Source organism: Saccostrea cucullata, unplaced genomic scaffold (assembly GCF_032062105.1).
Source record: "Saccostrea cucullata isolate Sc308-1 unplaced genomic scaffold, CSIRO_AGI_Scuc_v1 ctg1200, whole genome shotgun sequence".
Taxonomy (NCBI): domain Eukaryota; kingdom Metazoa; phylum Mollusca; class Bivalvia; order Ostreida; family Ostreidae; genus Saccostrea; species Saccostrea cuccullata.
Window position 1 is genome coordinate 148,100 of NW_026923920.1, and position 13,622 is coordinate 161,721.

The 13,622-nt window shown below is 30.3% G+C and overlaps 2 protein-coding genes across 4 annotated transcripts; both read left to right on the forward strand.

Moving 5' to 3' along the window:
* The first annotated feature begins 1,449 nt into the window (after positions 1-1,449).
* Positions 1,450-3,148, forward strand: LOC134265267 (uncharacterized). Its single transcript, XM_062747511.1, has 3 exons — positions 1,450-1,676; positions 1,868-2,014; positions 2,705-3,148. The coding sequence occupies exons 1-3, from the start codon at positions 1,487-1,489 to the stop codon at positions 2,869-2,871; spliced, it is 504 nt and encodes a 167-aa protein (XP_062603495.1). The 5' UTR covers positions 1,450-1,486; the 3' UTR covers positions 2,872-3,148.
* Positions 3,149-6,830: 3,682 nt separating this feature from the next.
* LOC134265268 (uncharacterized) lies at positions 6,831-12,607 on the forward strand. 3 transcript variants are annotated; one of them, XM_062747514.1, is made up of 6 exons: positions 6,873-6,989; positions 7,218-7,251; positions 8,366-8,388; positions 8,870-9,078; positions 9,194-9,349; positions 11,878-12,607. In XM_062747514.1, exons 4-6 carry the CDS (start codon positions 8,880-8,882, stop codon positions 12,087-12,089), a joined length of 567 nt encoding a protein of 188 aa, XP_062603498.1. In that variant the 5' UTR covers positions 6,873-6,989; positions 7,218-7,251; positions 8,366-8,388; positions 8,870-8,879; the 3' UTR covers positions 12,090-12,607. The 3 variants fall into 3 exon arrangements, with proteins under 3 accessions (XP_062603497.1, XP_062603498.1, XP_062603496.1); XM_062747513.1 differs by lacking the exons at positions 7,218-7,251; positions 8,366-8,388 and having other exon boundaries at positions 6,831-6,989; XM_062747512.1 differs by lacking the exons at positions 6,873-6,989; positions 7,218-7,251; positions 8,366-8,388 and adding an exon at positions 8,553-8,798.
* The last annotated feature ends 1,015 nt before the right edge of the window (positions 12,608-13,622 follow it).

Below are 13,622 nucleotides of genomic sequence, written 5' to 3' on the forward strand. Positions count from 1 at the left end.
GCCATGGAGAAGTGAGTTTTCCCTGCCGACTGGTCACATCCGCCATCTGCTCCTTGTCATAATCAGGAAATACGCGTACGGAAAAATCCGACGACAATTAATTATGTATGTAATGACCTAAGAATTAGCATTAAAAACGTCAGTCAGCATTTGACATAACGATAAATTTGCTTACAAGGTCTTTATATCGACCAACGAGTCTGATGATATTCTTCATTCAGCAATGACAATGTGTGACAATAATATATCTCGTTTTAGAAATCGTTCATACGTAAAGCGTACTCTCGCGTATCGAGTCAACTGAGATATAAACCCCGTATGCAGGTGAATGTATATTGTTGCATAAGAAAAGGAAGTTGACGCGTGAAAAGTCAAAGTATTCACGTTTATCATAAAACTTGGTTGTTAGATTACCATTAACGTCTTTTTCAAGTAAAATATATATCTAAATATGAAAGAGGTGTGTCAGACTCTTGCATCTTTTATTTCAAGCTCAACGGGATATGTCGTACATATATTGACATAAGAATGGAAATAACAAGTGAATATTAATTGACAATACGTCATATAAATGTCGATTTTGAGGACACAGCAAGACTAGTGTTTTCTTCTTTTCAAGTACATGTTTAAGATTTTGGACAAACGTTGCTTAATATGTATATAAAAATAGGTTTGCTAAAAACGGGGCAAAATTGGAACCAATGGGAATTCAAGTATGTTGATGGAAAACCCGTTCTCTAAAAACCACAGATATTGTCAATCAGAAGTTCAGTCATCTTTTTTTTTTATCAACTACAGAGTGTTTTTCTAACAAAATAATTTCGCAAATGAAGAATGACATGTTAAGTAAACTAACGAGTTCAATTTTTATTTTAAAGAAGCAACTGTCAAAAAGCCTGGACTTTAATTTATCTTGGGGAATAGTTGTATGTAAAGTTAAAAAAAAACAGTGCGCTAGATAGTTCGGCTATCTAGAAAACCAACAAAAAGGCTTTTCTAAAGCTAGATATCGAAAGAAATTTCAACAACTAGGGAAATTCATGGTTCAAATTAGATTTTAATATGGTCCTGCCTAGGAGTTGGTTCCTTATGAAATAAATTTCCCTGATTTGGGTATCCTTCCTCCTGTGTATTGTATTCTACTTTAATAAGAATTACGTAATCAGCATTGAGATATATATTTATCTTGGTAATCTATTAATTTAAGATATATTTGATTTGAATTCAAATATAATCAAACTTCGAAATTTGTTTTATAATTTTTTTTATACAATGGCATGTAATACTTTCAAAAAATCGATAAGCTGAATTGAATTTTTAAGATAGTAATAAAAATTTAAATTTATTCAGGTTTCTTGCCATGTTTAGTTTTTTATTCATATAAGTTATATCATCTTGCTATGAAAATTTTGTCTGTAATTTAGTGTTTTGTAAAAAAAAAAAAAGTTTGAAAATATTTACCCATTCATTTTGTAGAAAGATTATCATGGAGAAGATCAAATTGAACATGTACATTTTACTGGTGTTAATGGGTTGTGCTGTTATTTTTCAATTAATTGGTTTGGTGTCACCATATTGGATTATATTTTCGAAATCAAATGCTGGTTTATGGAAGGTGTGTCAAAGTACAACATCTGGATCCATTTGTGTTGACAGTGCTGGCTTATATCCTGATGGTATACATAAACAATGCATATTTTCGGTTTTTATTTAAAGAAATATTTATGATCAAAGATTTTTTTTTTATTAATTATCTGATGCACTTCAAGTCTTACATTCAAAATAAAAAATGAAGTAGACCTCATTAATTACATTGTTTTTCATGAGTAACAAATCTGTACTAAATCTACATTTTCTAACTTAATAGACGGCTGGCTTAAGGCAGTACGAGGGTTGAGTATCTTCGGATTTATTAGTCTTGTTGTTGCTGCAGTCATGATGGGATTAAAGATTTTTCTTTTTAAGGACCAAAAACCAATCGTTATTGTGGCATTGGGTACAAATTTTCTTGGAGGTAATATATATGTACATGTAAGATTGAAATAACGTTATAATGAATACTTAGGAGAGCAGAATTATTATAATAATACCCCTTTGGAACAAGGCACTCATTCAGATACTTGAGGACCCGACTAATAATTTTTTTTTCTAAAATGTGTTTTGTTAAAATATATTTTTAAAATTAGTAATTTAAAATATTCTACATTTGCATTTGACTTGTCGTATTCATGTATGACTATCTGAGCATTCTACCATTCTAACTGAGCATTGACATCCCCACCCAACCCCCAAAAATACATGTAATCTGGAGAAAAAAATAGGGGAAAAACATGCAAACACTTGCGTCAAGTAATTCTTTTTATAAAGAACAATATCTTTTAAGCAATGATCTGTATATTATGCTGCAATTAAAAATAACTCATTATCAAACTGTATCTTGATTTTACAAACCTGCAAAATCTGTACATGATTTACGATGCCTCTATTATTCCAGAACAAAACAATATTTATAGTTACTAGTAGATAAATGGAATCCTCCCTTTTAAATTAATTACTTACATTTAGCCTTTTAAAAGATTTCATGTACAGTGTAATCCAGTTTTTTTTTTATTCTTATCTTCCGTGTCTTACAGTTAAAACAAACCGAAACATATTACTTACAAATGTTGATGATTATGAAATGTTTTTCTTTTTTTATTTGTAGCTTTTGCCATTTTGATATCAATAGCGGTCTATGCAGCCAAAACGAATGACTTATTCGCAGGAAAACTTTTTACCTACCACTTTGCGTTCCCCTGCAGCATCTTAGGAATGGTGACAGGGTTTGGAGTTTGTGTGATGTTGGTGTTGATTGTTCTTGAAAGGATCTAATTCTTGTAATAAAAAATGACATTTTTTTCTTTTTTCATTAAAGCTCACTTTCCTAGAAATGGGGTTAAAATGCGTTTACTGCAGCTGCACTTTTTTATAAGGAGTAAAAATATCCATTTACAAAATTTAATTTCGAACCTTGAATTTGTAGACATGTATTTATTATAAATGTTTTAGTATAATTAAAAGAACATATTTCATGATATACATGTAATGTATTGTAAATAAATTTGATTGTTTTTGCTAAAATAAATGAATAAAACTCCACAAAACGTCATAGACAGAGTCTTTCAAGAAAAACTAAGCGTTTGTTGTACATGTATGCCTGCTCTTTGCACCTTTAATATGCAATGCTAATCAAAGTTTTTTTTTATTCCTATGGTAGTTAAATGCAGTAGGAGAGATCTGCCCTTTGTAGTAAGAGAGAATAAACAGACATCTATAGTTAACATTCCAATTTAACATAGATTAAAGGGTTTTTTTTTTAAAAATATTTTTGACTAAAAAATAAAAATAATATACAAATTTTTATTACGAATAATATTTTCAAATATTTTCCCAATGTATACTAAAACAGCAGATTTATTATGTCTAATCAGTAATTATATATCAATGAATTTATTTGTATGATATATTTTTTTTCTTACAACAAAGTATAATTAAAGTTTGGACTTTTCCCACCCCTTCTTGATTGTCCTATTATCAGGGAATTCGCAACGTGTGTCTCCGATAGGTCTATACTTGAGTAAGACTTAAAACGTCATAAAGGCATTACATCCTCAATATGACAGGTCCTCCAGATAATAACCTTTAAAGATATACATGCGTCAAGGGAAAGGTTAAAAGGAAAATACGTCTTTTCCGCATCTGCTTATGTCCATTGTATAAATATAACCCCTGAACACTGAAGCAGTGTTCCTTTGTGAGCGAAATGTTAATACACAATTGGCTATTTGTAAATATTAGTGGACATTATGTTGATATTTTGTAGGAGAAGAAAGGCTTTCTGATGTCGGGGACTCCCAAATTTATTAAGTGCGTGCCAATCCTTATTTTATTAATCCATCCTGTATTTCTAGTATCTTTTAATACAAACATTTCCTTGAACGTTTATATACAGCAGACTCATTACTGATAATATATCCTTGAAAAAGATATAAACGTTTTTGTGCTAAACGTGCATTTTACTGTACAAGGATTATGATTTTAAAATTTCATCTTTTAAGCATTATTTAAACACCTTACTTGAGTTACTTGAGTTGGTACTGAAACAACTCTGAATATGAATCTTTATAACGTTAGTCTCGAGAATTTTCGTCAAATTGTTCCATTCTTTAAAATGATTGATTTATTAATTGTATGTTGTTTAACGTCCCTCTCGAGAATTTACTTGTCCTTCTAAACACTTACTGATATCGGGTTGCTTTTTGGTATGTTACTTTACCTTGATGAGGTTTTGATAAGTCTTCTTTCCTCTTCAAAGACTTTGATAAAATTATTATTTTCAGTTTTAATGGGATCTAAAGCACACTTGCCGTAAGGGGATTAATATTTCTAATATAATGCTCTCAGGATGGTTTTTTTGGTTAATTGATCATTAAGAATCTTTCTGTTAATTTGAGGTATTTTCTCCAGATGCGTCGAAACAACTGCTGAAGACTGTAATTCAAGAAGACCCTGATGTATCATAGGAAACAATATTAACACTTGTAGTTGTTTTCTTTTACACTGTATATAACTTCTAAGAGCCTTCTTACTTTCGGAGCTATTTAATTGAAATGAAACATAGCTAACCAATCACAATTTTATTCAGGAATGAGACAAACATCTTTTAAGAAATCTCCGCTGTAAAGATATCAAGATCAAGACACAGCAGATTTACTTGAAACACATTTAATTTTATTATCCATTCTTTAGACTTTAACGACATCGTCATGTGGCGTCTATAAATAGAAAATATGCTAGTTTGCATGAAAAGCCGCAGGAATAGACTTCTGAATTATTTGTCGCAATGTTCAGGATTTTCGATATATTATGTAAAACCTTAATTATAATTGTTTACCTAAATACAGCTGTAGTACACCCCTTTTAATACAGTACGTTTGTAACACTGCTTGATGCAGTAGAGTTTGTGGTACTGCTTTTGAATTTATATAATTTTCAAACTAAAGTTTTATTAACTTTAAAGCAATTGCTTCAAAGTCAGGTGGAAATTCTTTCAAATTGGCAGCACATGGACTCTCAAATTGTAAAACGCTTGGTCACTATATATACTATAAATCTATACCTATAAATTTACAGATTTTGCAAATAAACTCCGACGCGACAGCACAAGAGTTCTTACTTAAGTCTGTGGGAATACACTAGGTTTTAGGTGATGTCCGTAATCTACATCAAGATTTATCTCGCATAGTAATTATCATAAATTTAATCAAAAGTCTACTTTTATTTTCGGTTAACACCCTAAAAATATCATAAAAGAGAGTAAAGTGGTGTAATCTACATTAAGATTTAACTCTCATAGTAATTATCATAAATTTAATCAAAAGTCTACTTTTATTTTCGGTTACCCCTAAAAATATCATAAAAGAGAGTAAAGTGGTGGTTCCGGTTTGCTGATCTAAGTTTCTGGTATTTTGTAATAAAACTGACAACAAACAAGCGCTTACTAGTACTTATTTTTAAAAACGTCATTGATGAATTTTTCAATCAAAACTTGATTTAAGTGATATAAAGAAAATAAGCTCTTGTCATTGATAAATAAATAAAATGTGCAAGTCTTTTCCGGTTATGTCCGATCTCACTCTTTGTTGAAAGTTCTATAAAGTCAGATGGTATCGAACCCGATGTCAAAAAGAAAATCGAGGCGAATATTTATCATGAATGGGTATGGAAATGAATGTTCAGCAATTGGTATCGCAATGAATTTGTGAAAATATCTTGGTCAGTTGTGCTGTTTTATAAATAAATGTCGATTGTTGGCCATAGTTATTTGTTAAGACATATAAAATGATACAATTTGATTTTAAAATATACGTATTACTTCTTTTAAAAATGTGTTCTTTGATGAATACATATCAGTGGATTTTCTCAATACAGTCTTTTATTTTTAAAAGATATCTTTTAGGCCTGCATGTACATATGGGTTGAAAACTAAGTTTTTTTTATTTTAAAATTCTGACAAATTTGTTGTTTAATTTGCATATTCATTATCTTATCCTTGATGCAAATGGAAACAGATCATCCGAAGTATAATAAGTAATAATATAGTTCAACATATATTAGTTTTGAAAAAAAAATAAATTATTTATGTGTTTAAAACTTTAGAACCTTAATATTTGTAATAACTCAGTCACAAATGTTAATATAAGTAATAATAAGTTATCATTTTTTTTAATATAGTTTTTTTTTTTTTTGAGATGTAAAATGGGTTAGTCACGTGATCAAATCCAATAGATTTGATCATGTGCCAACCCGTTTTACATCCCAATAAAACTCAAAGAAAGATACCTTATTTCTTAAGTACAACAGAATAAATTTTCTTTTGTAACATGTAAGAAGAAGAGGCTTTTAATTAAATTAATATTTGTGGAAGTTAAAAAAAATGTAAATGGGTGAATTACTATCTAATCCATTCTATTCCTAAACTAACAGCGGGACTTTGAAGTATTTCGTGATATTTATGCTATAAGCATGTCTAATAAACTGTCGGTAGAATCGGAGAGATAGTAGTTGGAATAGTTCTGTTAGCATCATAAGACCCCATTCAGCTAGTATTTTAACATATTTTAACTCCCTCTCAATATGAACTTACTCTCATATGATGCGTTCATAGAACTATAAACGCAACTTCTGCTATAAGAACAATTTTTTTCTTAAACTGGCACGTGCTGTGCAAGTTACTACACTAGCATAATGCGTCTAGAAGTATATATATGAAATGTGCAAAGGCGTATCATTTAATATGCCAACAAAGCAATTGCTATTCATAACACCATATGTGTACTGAATAACGTTGTTTATATCTTGAGTGGCTCTTCCTGAAACGTATATCATACTATTATGTTAAGCAAAACATTGAAGTGAATCAAAGGTCTTCGGTCAGAAAATTTTAGTAGGTGAGTATTTTTGGTCTTAATTTTTTGAATCTTTGATTTGATGTCATAAATACTATTTTAATCTTTTTCTACACGCGATTCAAATTTCTGTCATAATTTAAATATTTTCAAATAATTACAGTTTAAATGAGACTGTGTCAGCAATATATGTTTACACATAGAAAAATAATGTGTTGTTAAAACAAGTTTAAAGCGTGATTTATTAATATGTCACCGACTCTTTTGCAGGATAAAAATTCGACACTGGAATCTGCACAAACAATATTTATTCATGTGCTTAGAACAAAAAAAACCCTGCAAAGTATATCAAACACACTGTCACAACAATACACACACAAGACAAATACTTACATTTAAGGTAGGACACAATAGATAGGCCAAATTTTTCCTCAAATTCAATTTTTCTGAAACTTTGATATTTTGTTCTAGGATACAAAATCTCTCTTAATATATAATATGAAAGAAATTCAACCGCACATATTTTGCCCACATTGTCTGAAATATGGCCTATCAGACTCCTGTTAGAAGATTGTGAAATCAGACACTCGACTTGAGAATGAGCCTTATTTTAGAATTATCAATTGATCTATTGCAAGTTTGTGTTATAATTCTGATAAAGATAACCTTTTTGTTACTTTAAATTAGTAAGTCATATTGATACTGGACCATTTAAGAAAAATATTAAGTAAAAATAGAACATACATAGCGTCAGAATTGAAAATTCACATGTAAATATCCTACACTTGAAGTTTTCTAAAGAAAAAATGTATAATTCAATTTTTGTAAGACTAAAATGGGACCCAGAATAAAATGTGTAAAAATAAAGAAAACTGAACCGGTAGTTTCTGATATTTTGGCGATTAAAAAAATTTATATGGCAAAAAATATTTAAGATTCAGTAGATGACGTTACAATATTTGACCTTTGACCTCCTGATATGACCTTGACCTTTATAGTACACAAAGAACGGAGACTCCTTATATGTGTGTCCAAATATCAGCCCTGTATTATTTATTGAACAAAAGTTACACTGCATTTTATATCAGACTGTTACATGCTTGTTTATTGCACTTAGATAGCGTAAACACATTCCAAAATGTAAACTCCCAAGTGACCAACATATAGGATTCTCTGATTTTTTCACAAAATATGATGCAACCATGCCAAAACTTGTTATTTTTCTTACAGGGGTCATTCATTGTTGTCCATGTAGTAATAGTATTCCTTTTTTCTCCAGTATTTTTTAAGAAATTAGTAAAAATAGAATCCAGGGGTGTTTTGTACTACCATAACATCATACATTAACAACACATACATTGTATGATTGTTCGGTGTCGGGATTAATTAATAAAAGTAAATTATAAAACATGTTTTTCTAAAACATTTAACAATAATAAAGGTAAACAGAAAACTTACCAGGAATCCAGTTAAATTAACTCCAAGTTATGCTTCAGTTTGAAGAATACTTTGTTATCTTTTCAAATACAGTTTATGCAGTCTATACTACCGTAAAGGCAAAAAGCATGGGGTCAAGATTTGGCGGCTGATATACTAGGTGCAGAAATTAAAACATGCATATTAAAAAGATAAAACGGTCAGTTTTTGGTCAGCAGTGAGGCCCCATTATGTCACTCAAACGAAAACACGTGGAGATACCAAAATAAACAATGTCACATGACCTCTCAAAACATCCACACAAGACACACAACACAAACGCAGCGATCGTGTTTAATTGACAATGCGCACCAATTGTATGAACAAATTAAAATATAAAATCTGTGACAAATATCGAACAGTTCATAAAACTAAGTAAGTATGAAAAATAAAAAGGAAAGAGAATGATAAGCTGAAATGTGTATTATTTAATTTCTGTATTTCAGAAGAAACAATATGGATGGTTCTAAAGTTTTAATCACTGCACTGGTTCTAATAATTTGCGCAACCATCCTTCAGCTGCTTGGCTTAGCCTCACCATACTGGATTTCGGATGAAAATTCATTAGATCCAGGAAGTTCTTATGATCCCACTTACACTGGTCTGTGGAAGAAATGTGATTGCAAGGATACTGATGATTTCCTACTAGAACACGGTGAAAAAATATTTTAATTAAGTAAAAAGATTTGTTATTTCTTAAGATGACACAAAAATTTTATTAAATAATTTATATTTCAACTATTTTTTAAGGGAAAAAATTATTTTTGCAGATATGCCAAAGCGCCAGTTGCGAACGTCTCAAGCCATGAGCATTCTTGGATTTTTGGCACTCATGCTAGCTTTAGTGTTGACCGTCACAAAGTTATTCTTTCTCAAGGACAGAACTCCGCTACTTTTTGTGGCCATCAGTTCAGTTTATATTGGAGGTATGATCGTATTTAAGAAGATGTTGATTCAATAAAACTGCATCCTAGGAGTTTCATTTTGAAACGATTGGATAAAGTTAAGTTTCTTTTTTATCCCCAAAATACTAGTATAACATGAAATATGTGGAGAAAACGAACAGTATTCGAGCTCAAAGGTCCATTAAGCATTACAAAATAGGAGCGGAGTAAACACTGCCAAAACAAAACATCAGAAGTGGAATCAGGTGCCATGGAGGAGTGAGCATGCCCTGCAGACCAGTCACACCCACCGTGTGCTCCCTGTCATGACCAAGAAAAAAAAAGTAAAATCCGTCGAATCTCCGTGACGTGTAAATAATGGCTTAACGATAAGTATGAAAAACGTCCATCAGAATTAGACTCAATAATTATTTGTTTTTGCTGACAAGGTCATAGTATCGACCATAGAATTTACAAAATTACAGACATTGAACTCCGTCTTTAGTTCTTTAAAAAAAATGCAATGTATTTTTACTCCAGTGTAAAACGATATGAAGGGTCCTAAACAGATTGACTAAGCATCAAGCAGTACCGATTTAGCAGCCTGCGCAGGGTAAACGTTATATATATATATTTGTATCATTGTTGGTGAGGTTTTCCTTTGATCTCAGCCATTCCTTTTTTCCTGATACATAACAGTTTTCCGTGATATATCTGTGAAAGATCACACCACTGTCCAGTAGCAAGAAATGAAAAAAAAATCGTATTTTATTGCAATTTCATGTGCTTAAGTGTACATGACATTTGAAAATGCTCAAATATATTAAAAAATTAATTTGTATAACTTGATTTGATATTTTCCTTCATTATAACCAGGTTAAGAATAATATATATTTGATCACAGTTGATTCACGTTATAAAAAAATCTCTTGAATTTTTTGGACAATACACACACAAGATAATTAATTTATTTTGCATTTTTCATGCAGCAAGGGGCATAACTCTGTCCAAAATGGCTCGATTGTAACTTAAGGATATCCGATCCTCAGCTAGGAAGGATAACTCCTAAAATTCATATTTTAATTTGAAAAACATCAAAATGAAGTTTGAAAATGTAATTTTTTATGCAACAATTTTTATTTTATTAATCTTTATAAGATTCAAGGCTTTTTGGAGTCTTAGAAAAGGTGTTATAAAAGTTTACATTTATGCCCTATAAAGGGGGAAAAAAATAATACAGTTTTAGAGAAATAAGATTTTCTTGAATCCAGCCTTAGATACAAAAGCTTATTAGCATGACATGAAATAAGAAGTGATTTGTGGTGCCTTGCAATGATAGAAAAAGCCTTTTACACCATGCATTATAGAATACATGACGGAAATAGAAGAATGAAAACAATACCAAATAAGTATTAAAATCATGACAATTTCTCTGAATGCCTGGATACCTATCGTTTTTTAACCTAAAATATATTTGTTGATTAATTTGCAATTAGAAAATACATTGCTGATATTCCAATTCGCTTTTTCTGCAAAAATATTGGAGATTTGACAATTTTTCCTATATAATTTGATTAACTTTAATCTTTAATCTTTAAAGAAATACTGTGGATAAATTTACATTTCTGTGGAATGATTACTTTTAAATCTTTAATTACTTAACTGCTAATTTTATAAACCTGGGGATCGGACTACCTTAAACAGAACTTGACCTAGATATTCTTATGAATCTGTATACCAAATTAAACACAGTTGTTTTTTTTTTACTGTTCAAAGAAAGCCACTCGGAGTTAAAAATGAAAAAATGTAGAATCTTGTTCCTTGAGGTACAAATCCTTTAATTGTGAAATGTTTAGGTTTCCTAACTGGCCTACAGAATTTTCAATTTTGATTTAAATACCAGCTAAAAATTGGGATACAAAAAATGCAGCCGTCATAAAAGCTTTTAGAAAATTGAAAACATGACTTATCTTTCGAATCACGTGCTCTTTTTATTCGTGAAATATATGATGTTTTCATAGCTCAGCACATGGGAATATGCACAATATGAACATTTTGTATGAACGTGATATTGATAGATCATGGTTATAACTCAGTGCGTGATTTCAATGATACAAAACATATTAGTACCTTTTTCGTGCATATTGCTCAATCTGATTGGCTGAAAGTTAGCGTCATGATATGTACACGTTAAAGGTACTAGTAGAATCTATATATATTTGGCCCGTAATAAACCCTTCAATCTTATTATTATTTGCATATTCGTTGTTCTTTCTCGGGATGAAAATATTGCCCCTCGCTCTGTGTTGAACTATATTTCATTCCTTGGAAACTATGAAAACCAGTGTTTTCCTCAATCCCAGTCAATATTTGTATTATATCGATATCGTTTATAATATATTAACAATATTAATTTGTATTCTAAGTTGATTTGATATTTTCATTTAAACTCGAGATAAGAATAACACAGAGACTGTCACATTTGATTCACGTTATAAAAAAAAGTTTCGTGTAGAATTTTTTGGACAATACACACACAACTCTAATTAATTTATTTTGTTTTTCTGCAGCTGTCTCCATTATTATGTCAGTCGGATTATTTGTAGACAACGTTAAATCTAATGATGAGAAGTTTAAAGGCTTTGAATTTCACTTTGCTTTTGCCTTCTGCATTCTTGGGATGCTAGCAGCACTTGTATCCGGGGGTTTTATGCTACTAGAGTTACGAAGAAAAGTTCCAGATGAAATGCGAGAAAAACTTCAAGAAGTAGAAATGAAATAAAACATTACCAAATTTGGTTCCATCATTCAGAATAGAAAAATTCAAGTAGCGTATTTTAAATGTTACATGCACTTTTTTTATGCTAACTCAAAGTAGGTCGCTTCTATTGAACATTCACTTTGTCTTAAGTTATCATTTTCTAAATGTTAACTTTTAAATGAATACTTTACAATAAGAAATTTTACAAAAAGAAATTAAGAATTATAGAGGTCATGAAAAACGCTAAATATTATAGATAAGAAGAAATATAGGAGCTTATGTCTTCATTGTAAACACTTGATTCGCGTATGATGTAATTATTGTTTAAATGCAGCTAACATTTATGAAAGTTTAAAGTTTTATAATGACAAATGACTTAATCTTTCAATTTCTTTCTTATTCAATATTTGTGTTTAGCTCAGCACATTTATTTGTTCATATAGTATTTTAGTTGCACATGTTTGCCGTTGAAAGAGTCTCCGCATATTTCCCCCTTTATTAGCCTTAGGGCTATTGCTGCAATCTGATTGGCTGAAAGTTAGCGTCATTATGTACAAAATGTGGAGAGAATTAGACCGATTTTTTAAGAGGAGACTGAGAGAGATTTTTTAGTATCCCTCACACACCCCCCTTTCCCATTTATTGACAAAGAACTGTGATTTGGAAGTCTGTATAATTATCTATATTTCTGCCACTAACATTTGTAATTTTAGTTATTGTTTTGCATTTAAATATAATAATTCGGATATTATAAATTGATGCTTATACAACGCTTTGTGTCTGCAACTGGTAATATGTACCAAATATCTTAAGATACATTTGTACATATTATTAAACTTTGACTTGTACATTTTGCTAATGTATGTAAATATTACTTGGTATTGATTTTAACCAGTATTTTGCTTGTCAAACTTAAGTGTACAGTTGTTAAATACTAGATTGAAATTTAATAATCTTCATTAAACAGCATTTCAACTCATACCTGTGGTATGGTTTTTTTTTTATTACTATCTGTTAATTTGATTGAAAAAGAAAGCATATAAAACATCTAAAGAGACAAGAAACTGCTGCTAGAATTCTACTCTTCTGATACAGAAATAAAAATTCCTCATTTTTGCATAAAACCTATTAAAAAGTTTTATATCTCGTACATACATTACGATCAAGGAATTTGTATCAACTCACAGTGACCACCTGATTTTAGCAGCTATTTCCGGGTAATATAAAACATAAGCTCTCGATATGGACAAACTGTATGTACAAAAGTATGCAGCCTAGTGTTTCTTTTTTTTATTAGACCGACAGAAAAAAAATTATTTATGTCTTCTAATGCTTATAGGCAAGATCACCGCAGCTTGTTTTTGCTAATTTTGTAAAAGTCAAATAAAACACTTTCATGTTGATGAATAATGTCATTTATTAAAATGACGGTATAAATGTGAACAATTTAATAGGGATGGGTATCGCTAAAAATTTCGTATCGCGATATATCACGATTTCCCCCCCAAAATATCACAATAATATCATGATATTTTTACAAGCAATTTTTACAAT

Excerpts from the sequence above, each read along its gene's own strand:
- LOC134265267 (XM_062747511.1), top strand. The coding sequence starts at position 1,487 with ATGGAGAAGATCAAATTGAACATGTACATTTTACTGGTGTTAATGGGT. Across the intron at positions 1,677-1,867 it reads TGCTGGCTTATATCCTGATG|ACGGCTGGCTTAAGGCAGTA; the intron begins GTATACATAAAC and ends CTAACTTAATAG. Across the intron at positions 2,015-2,704 it reads GGGTACAAATTTTCTTGGAG|CTTTTGCCATTTTGATATCA; the intron begins GTAATATATATG and ends TTTTATTTGTAG.
- LOC134265268 (XM_062747512.1), top strand. The coding sequence starts at position 8,728 with ATGCGCACCAATTGTATGAACAAATTAAAATATAAAATCTGTGACAAA. Across the intron at positions 8,799-8,869 it reads CGAACAGTTCATAAAACTAA|AAGAAACAATATGGATGGTT; the intron begins GTAAGTATGAAA and ends TCTGTATTTCAG. Across the intron at positions 9,350-11,877 it reads CAGTTCAGTTTATATTGGAG|CTGTCTCCATTATTATGTCA; the intron begins GTATGATCGTAT and ends GTTTTTCTGCAG.